Source organism: Elephantulus edwardii, unplaced genomic scaffold (genome assembly GCF_000299155.1).
Source record: "Elephantulus edwardii isolate Elephantulus edwardi_28Jun2011 unplaced genomic scaffold, EleEdw1.0 scaffold00260, whole genome shotgun sequence".
Taxonomy (NCBI): domain Eukaryota; kingdom Metazoa; phylum Chordata; class Mammalia; order Macroscelidea; family Macroscelididae; genus Elephantulus; species Elephantulus edwardii.
The window spans coordinates 1408355-1423693 of NW_006400010.1; the positions used below are offsets into that span (position 1 = coordinate 1408355).

General features: G+C 42.4%; 1 protein-coding gene across 1 annotated transcript in view; it reads right to left on the bottom strand.

Annotated features, from left to right (window-relative positions):
- Positions 1-15339, bottom strand: part of BCL9 (B-cell CLL/lymphoma 9) — a 138751-nt gene that overhangs the window by 15265 nt on the left and 108147 nt on the right. The window contains exons 2-5 of the mRNA XM_006899525.1: positions 9267-9401; positions 7099-7190; positions 2216-2528; positions 952-1268 (exon numbers count right to left, since the gene is read on the bottom strand). Coding sequence (XP_006899587.1) covers positions 952-1268; positions 2216-2268 — 370 coding nt within the window. The 5' untranslated portion in view covers positions 2269-2528; positions 7099-7190; positions 9267-9401. The remainder of the gene's footprint in view (positions 1-951; positions 1269-2215; positions 2529-7098; positions 7191-9266; positions 9402-15339) is intronic.

Sequence of the window (15339 nt, forward strand, 5' to 3'; positions counted from 1 at the left end):
TGTCAATGTCCCTCCCCCCTGGAAACCTTTCTGGAACACCTTGAACTTGACTGGATGCTCTCACTGATTGATCGCGCAGCCCTCTACAGTGTTTATCACATTGTATTGTAGTTGTTTATTTAATGATTTCTAGATTCTCTCCAATCCTTGTGCAGCACCTAGCACAGCACTGGTGCTGCTCACAGAAAAGGCCTCCACACATACTCGAGGACGACGGGGAAGAAGGGAGGTATTCACTCGTGTTTTCATTTCCAGTTTGGGTTGAGGAGCCACACTTCCATTTCTTAAATACAAACTTCATGCTCTGGCCTACAGTTAAGATTTTTGGTCTCCCTGTTCGGGGAGAAGCCTGAAACCACAGCCGTCGGTGCCACACTCTTCCTGGCTCACTCCACTGTGGGGCCTGCCAGATCTCTACCAGATGTAGCCACTCATTTCTGCTGCTGTGAAATCAGCTGCGACAAACCCAGACTAGTGCCAGGGCCATTAAGACCTCCTTCTGTGTCTGCAAGTCTGGAAGGGTGGCAACCAGAAAGCACAAAACCTGAACCTTGGGAGGACTGATCTGATGGAGTACAAGAGGAAGGAATGCGAGCAAAAATGCTCCTCTGTGGGCCACTCAAGTATGGACTGGAGACTCTGGCTTGACAGGAAACAGAAACAGCCTGGAGGCCAGATGCAGCCATGACAATGCGGTCAGGCTGCAGAACATCCCACCATAAGCTCTAACCCACCTGCATCCTCAAAAGTGAGAACTCAACAGGTGCTTTTGATCTATTTCTCATTCCGTGTAAAGGAGAAGAAATAGTTCAACTATCAGCTCTGAGAATTCCTAAGCCTATTACCTACTCTCCCCATTTGGCTGATACTAGTCTCCAGCATCCACCAAGTCAGAGGCTTTTCCTCAGGACACCTACTGCCCTCTGAGTCTCAAAGATCTTATAGACATACCTTTAATGTCAGAGTCATCGTTTGGAGTCCCAGGATCTCTCTGATCAAAGGAGTCGGCGGAAATACTTCGCTCCCTTTTCCCCTTGCCCTTGGCACCATTTCCAGCCCCATTCTTCAGCCCCATGCTCCCACCTGGGCCAGGGAGTGCTTTAGGGGTATGGCCCCCACTCTTGGAGTCACAGGGGGATGGCTGGGATTGGCTGGTTGAGCCCCCCTGTTTACCCTGATTGGAGAATTTGGAATCCAGCTGGGGGTTTCCAGATGGGGACATCACTGTAGGGGGACGGACCATCACCTCCTGCTTTGACTTAGGGCTACTAAAAAAAACAGATAACAAAGGGAGATCAGATGCCAGGTAAGGCCTATCAGCACCAACTGAAGAGCAGCAGTGTGGGTCAGAGATTCGGAGGAGTAAGTCACCTCCCCGCTTTACAGCTTGGCCACATGCTTGCTACGCCCAGCCTGGCTCCCCTCGCAGTGCTCTCCACAGTGAGGAAGATCAGAGTAGCCTGCCAGGTCTCGGGAACCCTAGAGTCACATGGGGACCTGACTCTAGGGCTTCTGTCAATAAAGGACAACGGTTTCTATGTACACAGAGAAGTGACTCTCACACTAAGACTGGCTCAGCGTAAACAAACAGGCTTCGTTAAGATCAAAATACTACCCACCCCCAGGCTGATGACAAGGAACAGCTGTAATGAGAGCCCAGAGTGCCTGCTGGAAAATACAAGCGGTCCACAAGGAAAACCACCAGTGACAGGCAGGTGAGGGGAATCCTCTAGCACACTGATCCCTCCCAATAAGCTGTCTTACACACACATAACCCAGCCACCACCCCCAAGGGACAAGTGAAAATGCTTGCAGAACAGCCGAACAGAGGAAAGAACTCACAGAGGGACCAAGGACCAGGGTTTCAGTTCTAGGATCTCAGGCCTCGTCACCCTTCGAGGCTTCAGTTTCCTCATTTGTCAAGTTTAACCAACTCTATTGCTGGCTACAGGATTCTACTGTCCTTTTGTTTGTGCTCTGGTCAGGAGGGAGGTGACCAAGAGGAGAGGCCATGAGGTGAGGGACAAAAGAATAACAGAAGAAACCTAACACAAGCTTTCCTGATTAAACCTGATCAAACAGCCAGCCTATATGTTAACCTGTACACTATTTACTAGACTATTTTCTCTTCCTCTGTCCATATAAATGAACACTGCTTTCCACCAATGAGTGCTGAGGGACCACAGGCGCAGGCTGGCGAGGGTTGAGCCCTTACCTCTGTGTGTTTCCTGATGGAGAGTTCCTCACTTTAGGGTTACTGGAATGCATTGATTGAAATCCTGAGCTTCCAGTCACCAACGGGGACAGGCTCACCGAGTTCCTCTCGGGCTGCAGCAGAGAAAGCTGCTGAGGGCAGTGGCAGGGGCCCACTGCTTGCTGGGCACGTCCCTTAGTGCTGGCTGCCCGTGTGCCTTTTTCCTCTTTGTTTTTCTCTGCTGTGGAAGTGGGTCCTTCCCCCTTGCAGCTCCAGCATTCTCTGGGTGTGTGCCTCCTACTGCCAAAGGAAAATCTCGCATCTCCAGGGCACACTATGGGAAAAGGCCACCCAGAAACGGTGGGAGCAGAAACAGAGACATAAAACACCTTTAAAACAGGATCAAGGTTACAGCACTAGCCAACTCAATGATGCGGAAGCTAGATCACGGCGCAGCTCTATCGAGGTTAAAGGAAAGGGCGATGTTCACATGCTGGCCAAAAGGCTCTGGTGCTTAAGCAGCTGAAGAGTGACTAAAACGTTCTGCCAAGCGTACAAGCCTCCCACCCAAGTATCATGTACCAGGCGTTTGTAAGTAGATGAGAAAAAAAAAATAAAAATAAATAAATCTTTAGCCATATAGTCTTTCTTACATATAAACCCCTAAAAAATTTAGGTTTTTCTTTTTTTCCAAATGCTTTAAAACCAGTGGGAACTGCAAATCCATAGCAACGATCTAGTAAGTTACACCCAATGCTAAAAAAAAGCACTGATATGTCACAAAACCACTGCAATTTTAAACCATGAGACCAATTAATAAGTTTATATTTCCAGGGCCTCAGATTGGGGGTGGAGAACAATAAAAGTAGGTACTCTGGAAATAAAAATCTAAGCTAATAGCCAATTCAATCAGTTCTACCCCCAATTTCCATGATCTCCCTATTAAATGATGCTGAGTATGTGCCCTGTGCTCTCGTTGCTTAATGCCAGGACTGCAGGCATGGGTGAGCACGGGGGTGATCCGTAATTCTGAAGGAAAAAGAACATCTTTGAAGGCGAAATATTTTTTTGAGTAAATTTGCAAGGCTAATTTGAAGCATAAAGGTCAGGAAAATATTCCCAAACCCAGCCGGAGAACAAATGAGAAAGCTCTTTCTTTTGAGCACCTCAGCTTAGTTTAGGGAAGTCCAAACACATTTCAAGTCCCTGCTCCCTCCCAATACGGGCTTCCTCTCAGTCTCTCCCATCTGACATGTTGAGCAACTTTTTCTAAGAGGTCCCTTCACGTCACCTCCATGTCACAGGACCCACACGTGTCAGAGTAAAGCTGTGTTCCATGAGATTTTCAGTGTCTGATATTTTTTAGAGCTAGATGGCTAAGTTTTCTTCTGAGGTCCCTCTGGAAGATAGACTCAAACCTCCAACCTTCTGGTTAGGAATGGAGTACACTAACCATTTGTACCTACAGGGACCCTTCTGGTATCTTACTGATAGGCTGCAGAACTGCAGGAGGAGGATAAGGAGAGGGGAGCAGGGGGTTATAAATGGAGAATCAAAGGGATATAGAAATAAATCAGGTCTTATGGCTTGCATAGGCTTTGAGATCCAAGAACTGGATTAAACTTGGGAAGACTGATTATATTGTAGATTTTGGCACTGAGTAGTATTACTGCTGGGTGTTAAATGCCTATTTCTTCATCTAGGAATTTGCAATAGTCTCAATTATTTTACCTGAGGCTCTGAAAGAAATTTTACAAAAGTCTTGCAAGTACATAATTGAGTTTCTTTATATATAAATAAAGAAGTCAAGAAAAAAAGAATTAGAAAAAGTATATAGAATATGTCTGTGCTGACCTCAGGAGAAAGCATCCTGAAAAACATTTTGGGCTTGATCATCTTTAGGATGTAGCTTTATACCCTATCACCTTCAGCTTTTTGTCTTCTTCTAGTTCAGACTATAAAATTGATAGTGGTTGTCAGATTCAATGCTTATGACCATAAACCACTCATAACCTCTCACTAAACATCAGGAATCACTGGTAAAACAAAAGTAGCAAATGAATCCTGTATGGACAAACCCATCATGAAACATTTACCTCAGGCAAAGAAAAACAGTTATGTATAGTAACTTCTGATACTTTCTATTTGGATCACACATTCTAGCAGACAATCACCAGTTGTGCTAAATAGTCTTACATGTATTTTATCTTTCTCCTATGAAAAAGAAATGTTACTGAAGGCAAGAACATTGTTTTAAAATTCTTTGCCTTTTCTATTATTCTTAGTGTGATGTACGAAGGTGGGATAAGAATCTACATAGCCTATTCAGTTTTTCTCAGGACAAAACCACCTGGCATTTGTATATGTTCTTCTCCCAAAGAGACTCAAAACATACTACAAATATCTAATCTGTGAGGCATTCCTGATGAGCTGGCAACAAAGATCTGTTCTAAAAATAATTCTACAAACATAGAACACTAATTTTCTAAGTATTTCTACATAGAGTTTCTTATTCTCACACTTCATCTGACATTGACTGACAGGCTTTTTACAGATGGATGAATGGAGGGCATTGGTGTGAATGACTTTTCCAGGTTTTCTCCCTTACTGTGACTTTATGGATGGAGAAGCAGCACAGAAACCTTAAATAAGCATGTGGGTCACACAGCGGCCAGGGGGAGAAAATCCAAGTGATTCCATACCTAGCCTAAAAAAGGTGCTGAAATAATTACTCTACCTTTAACCTTTCTAACACCAAAAATCTGTCTCCATAGTTTTTCATATAATTTCAAAGAATACAAAAACTTCTAGGCTCTTGTCCACTTTCATTGGCAGGTTTTAGTACTCAATGTGACACCTTTAAGAATTGGAAAAAGCTTCTTCCATAGAATGATTACGTAGAGCTAAAAAGGTATTTTCTCAAGAGTAACTAAATTTTTTTAATCCTATATCTACTTACACAACATTGTTCTTTATAAAGAACACTCATTTTTTAAGTAACTGTTAATGCAACAACTCCCCAAGGTAAGTACTATTACTATCCCAATCCTACAGATGGGAAAAAAACCAACAACAACCCACGTCTCTGAAAGATTAAGTACCTGGCAAAAGGTTAGACCTTAGGAAAGTGGTACAACTGGTGCTCAGTTAGACATTCTGGTTCCTATTTTTATCAGTACCTATCCCATCTTGAAACAGAAAACAGTTCACTTTTCACAAAGGTGGTCTAAGCTGAGAGCCCTCTTTCTCCGCCTCGGCCATATCCTGTGTCCTGCATCTCCAGACCTTTCTAATCAACATTCAAATATGATCTAGTATCTTCCAGATTTAAAACTAAAAAAGCAAAACAAAGCCAAACCCAGCTCTAGCATCCTATACCCATTCGGAGCCAAGTTTCTCCAGAGAACTTACAAGGTACACTATCTTCACTCCATCACTATTTAATAATTTTGAATCAACTTCCAATACCAGATTGTAGAAACCAGTTTTGTCAAGGCTGTCACTGACTACATTTCCAATCTCATCTTCTTCAATCCCTTAGATTTTCCTCCCTGAAACTTTCTTCTCTTGGGTTTCTACACACCACTCTCTAAGTGTTCCTCACACCTGTGTAGCCACTTTATTTATAGACAACGATGTCAGTCTGGAGACTAAGGTGTGCCTGATACAGGCCATGGTCTTTGCAACTGTTATGCATCAGAGAGCTGGACAATGACTATGGATGAGAGAAGGAGAGTTAATGCCTTTGAGCTGTGGTGCTGGAGAAGAGTACTGAATATGCCATGGACTGCTAGGAGAATAAATAAGTTCGTCCTGGAGAGGGTGAGACCAGGCTGCTCCTTGGAGGCAAGGATTCTGAAGCTTCGTCTGATAAACTTTGGACATGTTGCAAGGCAGGATCAGTCCTTAGAGAGGGATCTCATGCTTGGAAGGGTGGAGGGACAGTGCAGGAGAGGAAGACCCTCAATGAGATGGACTGATTCAGTCATTGTGGTAATGGGAATAGGTGTGTTGGAGACAATAAAGTTGGCACAGGATAGAGCAGAGTTTAGGGCTGTTGTACATAGGGTCTTTATGAGAGACAGGTGACTTGACAGCCTATTAACAACAACAGCCTCTACCCCATCTCTAAATTTACAGTTCCTCAGGACATTACCCTCAGTCATCTTTTCACTCTTTTCTCAAGATCAAAGAATGATTCCTAAATTTACATCTCCAGCTCAAACAGCAGTATCACTTTTGCTTTACAGACCTGTATATGGAACTACCTACCTGACATCATTCTTAATAGAATCAAACTTAACATCAGTTTAAGAATCAAAGAATCAAAGCTATATTGTTTCTACATAGCTGCCCTCCCTCCAGAACGATTCCTCTTGCAGTCTTCCACATCTTAGTATATAGCACTTCCATGCACACAATTGCTCGTGTCAGTGATTGTGGAGCCATTCTTAACACCTATCTCCCTCCTTCACAACTCTGTTACATTGAATGAAAATATATTAAATGAAGAAAGGAAGAAATGAATGATATTTCAGTTTAAATGATTCTTATTCAGAGAAGTAAGATCCCTTAACAATACCAATCCACAAGAAATTCTCCAGTATAATCTCTCTATGGAGTACTGTGTTGTTTTGCCTTCACAGCATTTTCCATGTTTTGTAATTATATGTGAAATTATGTGATTATCTGTGTAAGCCAACCCTCTCCGAGACAGTGAGCTCTGTGAAGCCAGGAACCAGGACTGTCTTATTCCTGTCTACAGTCCTAGCTCCTGCTATACTGTGCTGACAATGGCATATGCTTGATAAATATCTGTTGAGTACAAACTGCACCTTCTCCCCCAAGATTATCTTTCTAAGCTGGGCATGCTCTCAAGAGTGTTCATCTGTCAGGCTACTCACCAAAACCCCAAGGGTCACGATACTGCGGTGCTCATCCTGGAAATGGGGAGTCTAAGGAGGCCAGGAACTCCTTCCTCAAAGATGACCCTCACCTGGATGAGGATAAAAAAAAAATTGCTAGGTGAATTAAAGAAAAAATAAATAAGTAAAAAGAAACCAACAATGTAATTTTGCTAATGAGTAACTCAAAAGATAAACAAGCTTCTTCTTTATTCTAGAATATCAGTTTTAGCATATCAGTTTGTCATCTCCCAATGGAAAGAGAATCAACTTCCAATTATCAAAGAGTCTATCATCCAATCATAGATGTTTCAAGGCCCTTTGAGGCTTTCTCTCCTTCCCAGCTGCACATTTTATCTTCAGCGTATGTAGAAATGCTAAGTGCAAATGAAATAAATTTTTCTATTTTCTTAATTTCTGGGCATTCTATAGTTGGGGGGGGGAACCCCTCACATTTTTACTTCTTCACATTCCTGATTAGTATACAGAAGTGAGAGCAGATTGTAAAGGTGAAAAAGGGGGGGGAGGGGGGATCTAGACAGGCTTTTGAATCTATAAAGCAAAGACTATTCAGTTCTTCCCCACCTCTGATCATAACTACATCAGTCGGTAAGAACTCAGAGTGAAAATTTCATTTTCTACACTTTGAGAGAAACTTAGGGCTGAACAATCTACCAGATGATACTCCTCTATTGAGAGCTCACTGCGTACGAAATGATAGACTGAATTAAGCCAGGTAAGTCAATAAAACACCCGGGCACAACATTTTCCAACATCATCACTCTTTATAAACTAGTTACGACACTAAGCTGCCCAGGATTTACAGTCTGAAAATGCAAAAGAAAACCAAGTTCCAGACTGTCTTTCCTCCAAGCTATTTGGAAATCTTTAAAATAAGATGCTACTGTTGTCACAAAGTTGTAATCATATTTACAGAATCAGTCTGACCAAGCTCAGAATCACCATGACAGTCCCAATTTTAACTCTTCCAATAATGTTTCTCCACTTTTCTGTTCTAGGAAGTCAAGTTTATTACAACTATGTCATGTTTAACAAATCTCATTTCTATGCTATGACCACTACTCCATAAAAGGCAGGGTATCAACTCAGAATGTGGAACTAAAAGGCCCCAGGATTGCATTCCTAGCTCATTCTTAACTTCTAGCATGCCGACTTCTGAAAGGCCTGGTCTCAGAAAAAGAACACAATAGGAAGAAGCAATCTTTCCCAACATAATGAAAAAACAGTAAAATAGGCACACACAAAAAACTTTGGTGTGGAATTTTATGGAGAAGTAATTAATCATGAAATAGTAGTAATGTATGTTTTTCTTACTCAGAAGGAAAAATGCATCTTTCGTCTTTTCAATAGCTAATACATTTAGGGAAGCAAATAGAACTAGCTACAAAATGAAAGAGTTTTGATAGACTATAAGCATTAAAAACTGAATTTCAACTAGCACATGTGTTACAGCAGCTACTCAAAGAAAACTTCAGCACCTAATGTCCCTTTCTGCCTTTTCAACTCTCCCCAGGAATATCCATTTGTAGTCTATTCACAAATCTAACACTTATGAAGGAAACGGTATCTCCTGTTATTTGTAGACTGGGAGCTTCCTGAAGGTAGGGACTGTGAAAGTCATCATCTCAGCACTTGGCACTCAGAAGAAACTCAAGCTACACTAGTTGATCTATGTACTGTAATGAGCTTAAACCCCTTGCTGTTGAGTCCACCCCAACATACAGGAAGACAGAGCAGGACCATCCCCTTGAGTTTCCAAGGCTGTATTCTCTGGAAGCAAACTGCCTCATCTTTCTCAGCAAAGGGGCTTAACCCCTGTGGCTCTAGAGCTTATACTGTCCAAGGAGCATGGGGCTTGAGGATTGCTACACTCATTTTGCACTTACACAAAACAACAATTCTGTGCTAAATATCTGTTTACCTTCTTACCATTGGCCTTTTCTCTTAGCTTTATGAGGGTAGATGTTACAGAAGTCCCTAGGTCAAGTGTACTTATTACCATTCTGACTTGATTACTTTTATTTTGAAAACTGTTAAGGTACAAATGCAGTCTTAATTCATAATGAATCTGGATTAAAACATAATCATTAACATTCAATCTTAGATTGAATCATAAAGGTTGTATGCTCATTATTTAAGGTCTTTACCTTTGAAATGTTTGATTTGCTCTATCTTCTACATCAGGAAACGAAAGAACTTTCCAAGGATGATGCCCACCTCCCAGACAGAAGTGATTTTTTTAGATCAAAGTGGCACCACACCAGCTAGTCCCACATTCAGTCCTACAGGAAGGAAAAGAGGAAAGTTTATACCCAATTTCACATAGATTCAAAAGAAAACCACCCAATTCCCCAATAGTGTGTAGCAAAAGCAATACTTGGAAGAAAGTATAGTAAGAAAATAAGGGGCAAAAAAGTAAAGAAAGAAGGCAAAACTACTAAAATAAAAAATACAAGAAGCTGGAGGTTGGGAGACTGCAAAGCAAATCCATCCCTTAAGGACTGTTGCCGTCTGAGGAGACATCACATTGAGATCAACACTCAGTGATCCCACGTGACAGCAGAACTGCCCCAAAGGGTTTTGTTCTGGTTTTGGGAGTGAGAGTGAGTGAGTGAGTGAGTGAGTGAGTGTGTGTGTGTTTCTGTGTCCCTGCCAAGCTTCAATCTTTAAAGATGGAGCCCCAGTGATGCAGTGATTAAGCACTTCGCTGCTAACCAAAAGTTTGGTAGTTCAAATTCATTAGTAGATGTGGCAATCTGCTCCCATGAAGATGCACTGGATGGTCAGACAAGTCACCTCTTATCCTACAGGGTTTTTATGAATCAAAATCAACTCAACAGAAATGGAAAGAGATTGTCAGGACTCTCTCACGCAGAATCCTCTGTCAGTTCAAACCACATTGTTTTCATATAGCAGCCAAGCACTTTGCCATTATGCCTCAGGGCTCCTTCACTGATAGAAGACCATGTTAAGTCTCTGAACTTTGAGAAACTACAAAAGTTATAGAAAGGCTCCAGGTATTTTGTTCATAGGGTTGCTATGAGTCGTGCTCCACCTGATGGCAATTAACAACAAAAACGAGTGAGAGTGGGCAGTTTAGAAAAGCACCAGATTTAACACCTAATTTTAATCACTATTTTCAGCTTTCAGTACAACCAAGACAAAAGCCACCACAGGCTGCAAAGTGGACTTTACTTTTTTATACTCTTATTCTTGACTCTGAGAAGAATGGGAATCTCAGAACACTTGATCATTCTAATGCAAAACTTATACTTGGACCAGGAGGCAGTCGTCAGAGCAGAGCAAGGGAACACTACATGGTTCAAAACTGGGAAGGGCGTACGCCAGGGATGCATCCTATCTCCATCCCTTTTCAACCTATATGCAGAACAGATTATCTGGGAGGCTGGGCTCTATGAGGAGAAATGTGGGGTCAAGATTGGTGGATGATTTATCAACAATCTGCGTTATGCGGATGATACAACCCTGCTTGCTGAAACTGAAGAGGACCTGAAGCGCCTGCTGCAGAGTGTCAAGGACTGCAGCCTACAATATGGATTGAGGCTCAATGTCAAGAAGACAAAGATTCTCACCACTGGACCAATGGGCAGCATCAGGATGGATGGTGAAGAGATTGAGATTGTACACAGCTTTAGTTTGCTTGGCTCCATAGCCAACAGTCTTGGCACCAGCAGTCAGGAAATTAAAAGGCGCATTGCAATGGGAAAGTCTGCTGTTAGGGACCTCTCCAAAGTGCTGAAGAGCAATGGTGTCTCTTTGGAGACTAAGGTGCGTCTGATACAGGCCATGGTCTTCGCAATCACCTGTTATGCATCAGAGAGTTGGACAATGACCAAGGAGGATAGAAGGAGAATTGATGCCTTTGAGCTGTGGTGCTGGAGAAGAGTATTGAGAATACCATGGACGGCTAGGAAAACAAACAGATTTGTCCTGGAAAGGGTTAAACCGGGTGGCTCCTTGGAGGCAAGGATTCTGAGACTCCGTCTAACATACTTTGGACATGTTGTGAGGAGAGACCAGTCCTTGGAGAGGGACATCATGCTTGGGAGGGTGGAGGGATAGCACAGGAGAGGAAGGCCCTCTATGAGGTGGATTGATTCAGTGATTGGGATAATTGGGATGGGAGTGTCGGAGACAGTGCGATTGGCACAGGACAGAGCGGAGTTTAGGTCTGTTGTACATAGGGTCGCTATGAGTCAGGCGACTCGACAGCACATAACAACAACAACAACAACATTCTTAACATAATGTAAACACTGAAGAAATATTGCCCTGTTCCAAACGCAAGAATTATAAGACCTGGTGCCCTGACAGTGCAGTGGTTAACTGTAAAGGGAAAAGTTGGTGAACTGAGCCCATCAGTTACTCCATGAGAAAAAGATATGGAAGAGTGCATCTATAACAATTACAGCTTTAGAAGCCCTCTGGGAGAGTTTTATTCTGTCTTATAGGGTTGCTGGGGGGCTCTGGTGGCCTTGTGTTAAGGTGCTGCACTTCCAACCCAAAGGCATGAAGTTTGACTTTTCAACCTGCTCTGAGGGACAAAGACAGACAATCTCTCTCCATGCGATTTACTGTGAAAAGCTGCTGGAGGTAAGCTAGGAGTTGATTCTTACTTGATGGTACGTAACAAGTAGAGAAGCTCTGATGACATAGTCTATAGCATCTCTTGTGATTGAAATTTCCCAGCTGATTTAAGCAAGAAAGATGGGGAGTCTCCTCTGTTAGGATTTACAGCCTCAGACAATACTTTACGTGTAATAGGGAAGAATATTTAAACAATGGATAGTGTTTGGATGAATAAGTAAATGACTACTGAGGGGAGGAAACGGGGAAAATGAAATGTCAAAAACTACAGTCTAGGAAATGTGATGGAGGCCGATGGGTCAGAACTGACTCAAAGGCAGTGAGTATGTAGTGTCACTAAGAAGCTGCAGTGGCTCAGTGGAGTAAATGTTGGGCTGCAAACCAAAAGGTAAATGGTCTGCCTCCACCAGCTGTTCCGTGGAGGACATATTAGGCAGTCTGCTTCCATAAATTTGCTGCCCTGGAAACACCAGGGGTTTGGATGATTCTATTATCTTGTAGGGTTGCATGAATAGGAATCAACTTGACAGTGGGTTTAGTTTTGGCTACATTTTGTTACTTAATGTTATAAAGAGTATATGCATTACTATATTGCAATTGTTTCATATTTTGAAAACTATTTCAATGTTTCACTTATAGCTCTTTGTATTTGTACTTTAAACACTTAGAAAACATTATCTCAGAAGGGGTCCTATGATTCATCAGATTGCCAAAGAGGTACACAGTAAACACAAGGTTAAGTTAAACTTAAATCTAGTAAGTGAAGTTTCTCTAGACCATTATCATAGTTACTAAGACAAAGAAATCATCATTATTCACAGGTGAACAAAATTAAGCAGTCAGGAAACTAAATAATAGTCCAAGGTCACACATATTTGGGGTTAGCACTCATAGCATCTTCATACTACTCTCTCAGGGGGACATCTATCTGCTTACTTATTTCTGCAGTTGTCATCACTATCACTGACTTGCCACTAAAGAGGGGGCAGCATCAACTTTACAATACCAAAGTCCAAAAAACACACCAAGACAGATGCGCATGGTACTGCTTTTTTTTTCTTTTCACTTTGATTAAAGTATACTACCACACTACCCTAATTGTTACAAAAGCAGAAATGGGCCTGTTTCTGGTGTAGTAATTTTTTAGAATGACAAAAAAGTCGTCTAATTTCTCCTTCTTGAAGTGTTCAAATCATTGATGCTGTTGTTGTAGTCTACCATCTAGTCAGCTCTGACTCATAAAGTGACCCTCCAGTGGGTTTTCAGAGGCACATCATCACATGGAGGAGAATGCCCATTTTCCCCCTACAGAACAGCTGGTGGATTCAAACCGTGTACTTTTGCATTGGCAGTACAATTCCTTACCATCAGGCCACCAGAGCTCCATATTTTACAGAGAGATAGGCATTAATTTAAGTACTGTTATGAGTGGTCAGGGAAGGTGGTATAACCAATTCATAAGTGAGAAAATGAGAGAATAAACATAGGAAGCTTTTCAAAGTGACACGTAAGTTAACAAGAGTACCAACTTCCTGATTCCAAGTTTAAGGGTCTAATTTTGTTATGCCAACATGATCAAATATTTAGCTGATTATCTGTTTGTTGTCGTTTGCCCCCTCCAATCAGAGAACATTTTCCTTTAATTCACATGAACAGACTCTTGAAAGGCTACAAGGGAAATACTCTACAAATAACAATACAAATAGGACATTTTTCAATTGTGCTAGTCAGTGAGGGTTCCTGATCTTAAGCATTAGTCCAAGTGTTAATAAGTGATTACTAGTCTTTTTCAAGCAGAACAGTATGGGAATCACTCCTTGATCTTCCTAACCACTTATAGCAACTTTTAGATGTCTTATCATCTCATAACTCAACATTGCTATTACAACATAATATTCAAATGATCCAGTATCACTCATTGCCAGATGACACTCTAGTCTTAACTTTACAATCAATTTTCTCTTCTTATCCAAATCATCAAACAATTAATGGAACCCCCACTCTTCAAAACATCTTTTTTCTACCTAATTATTCCTTTTATTTACTCATCTCTGATTTTGATAGCTTGTTTTTTTCTGAAGGAGCCCTCTCTTAAGTTTCACTCAGGACCCATACTTTTATTTAACAATGTTCTTGCATCTCTAAAACTTCTATGATGAGTAGTCAGTTAAAACAACAACCAAAGCCCCCAAAAGAACAATTACAGTGCTTGATTTCTAAGACAGTTTGATTCATAACCCACACATCTTACCATCTTTCTGCTCTGCTTTGTCCCCTACCCCGTGTCACAAGTAGTTTACCAATTCTTCCTACTCCCTAATTCTGACTGATCATTTTGTGCTCAATGCACAAGAGCCAAGATCTCTACCCCAATAACAATAACTGGATTGCTAACAACTATCCTATCACACACCAATGACCACATGCCATTGCCAAGGATCTTTATTTGCTTTAACCAGACTAACTTTAGGCAAATTCTATCCTATCTTAAAAACAAAATCCCCAAACCTTCCACCTTAAAGCCAATTCTGACTCATGGAGGATTCTGCTGGATTTCTCAGGCTGAAAATCTTTACAGGAAGAGATTGATTATTATTTTTCTCCAAAGTAGGGGCTGGTGGACTCGAACCTGTGACCTTTTGGTTAGCAACCCAACATAATGCACTATGTCTCTAGGGCTCCTTATCCCACCTTAAAGACCCATGATATCCATTTTCTTCATCTCATCTAACAACTTTATTTGTTCTCAATTGGGCCAAGTTTAGGCTGCAAGTCATCTTTTCTATCACTTAAAGACCGTTTTCCTTACCCTCCTACAGACTACTGCTCTTGGGAGGGCAGTTTCAGGCTGCTTCTTTTCATGCTTGACAGCCTTCACATCAGGCCCCCAGGAACACTATTACAGGCCTCTGCTGGTCCTTCCTTCTGAACAGAATAACCAAGCCTGCGGTTGTTTTCCATGGGATGATCGCTCCTTTTCACCAGGCTCATCCAACACCAAATAGTGACATCTTAATAGTCTTTGCAACTTTCAAAGGCCAATGACTAGGGCCTTACTTAGGAAACCCGCTGGCGTGTCCCACGACCCCCTCAATGACTCAGTGACCTAGACAGAGACAACTCACCTGCAGGAGCCCTAACTACTCAGACCTTTTTCCCAGTTCTCATCTCCTCCCACCTTTCACTGAACTGCAAAGTCCCCTTTATCTCTCTATCCATCTCGGGGGTCCTACAAACCCCACCAAACTCAACCCGAATTCCATTTTGTGGCTGTCCATCTCGCCTCTACAATACTCTTCATCCTAGGACCCTGAGACTGTCCCATGCCCTCCTTCAGCCTCTCCCAGCACTGCCTGGGACACAGTCGCCGGAAAATCGAGAGAGGCCCCCATCTCTCCCCACTGCTTCAAGAGGGGTGAGCAGAGGACGCCCCTCTCCCCACGCTTCCCCCTGCTGGTTCCTCCAGACTCAACTCACTAAATCCGCAACCCCGCCCCCCGCCCCTTTTCTCCCCTCCCCCCCAGGGCTCTCCGCGGCAGTCGCTGCCCCTGGCCCCAAACCGGTTCAAAACACGCGGACCCGACCACCCCCTCCCCCGGTCTGGTTCTTCCC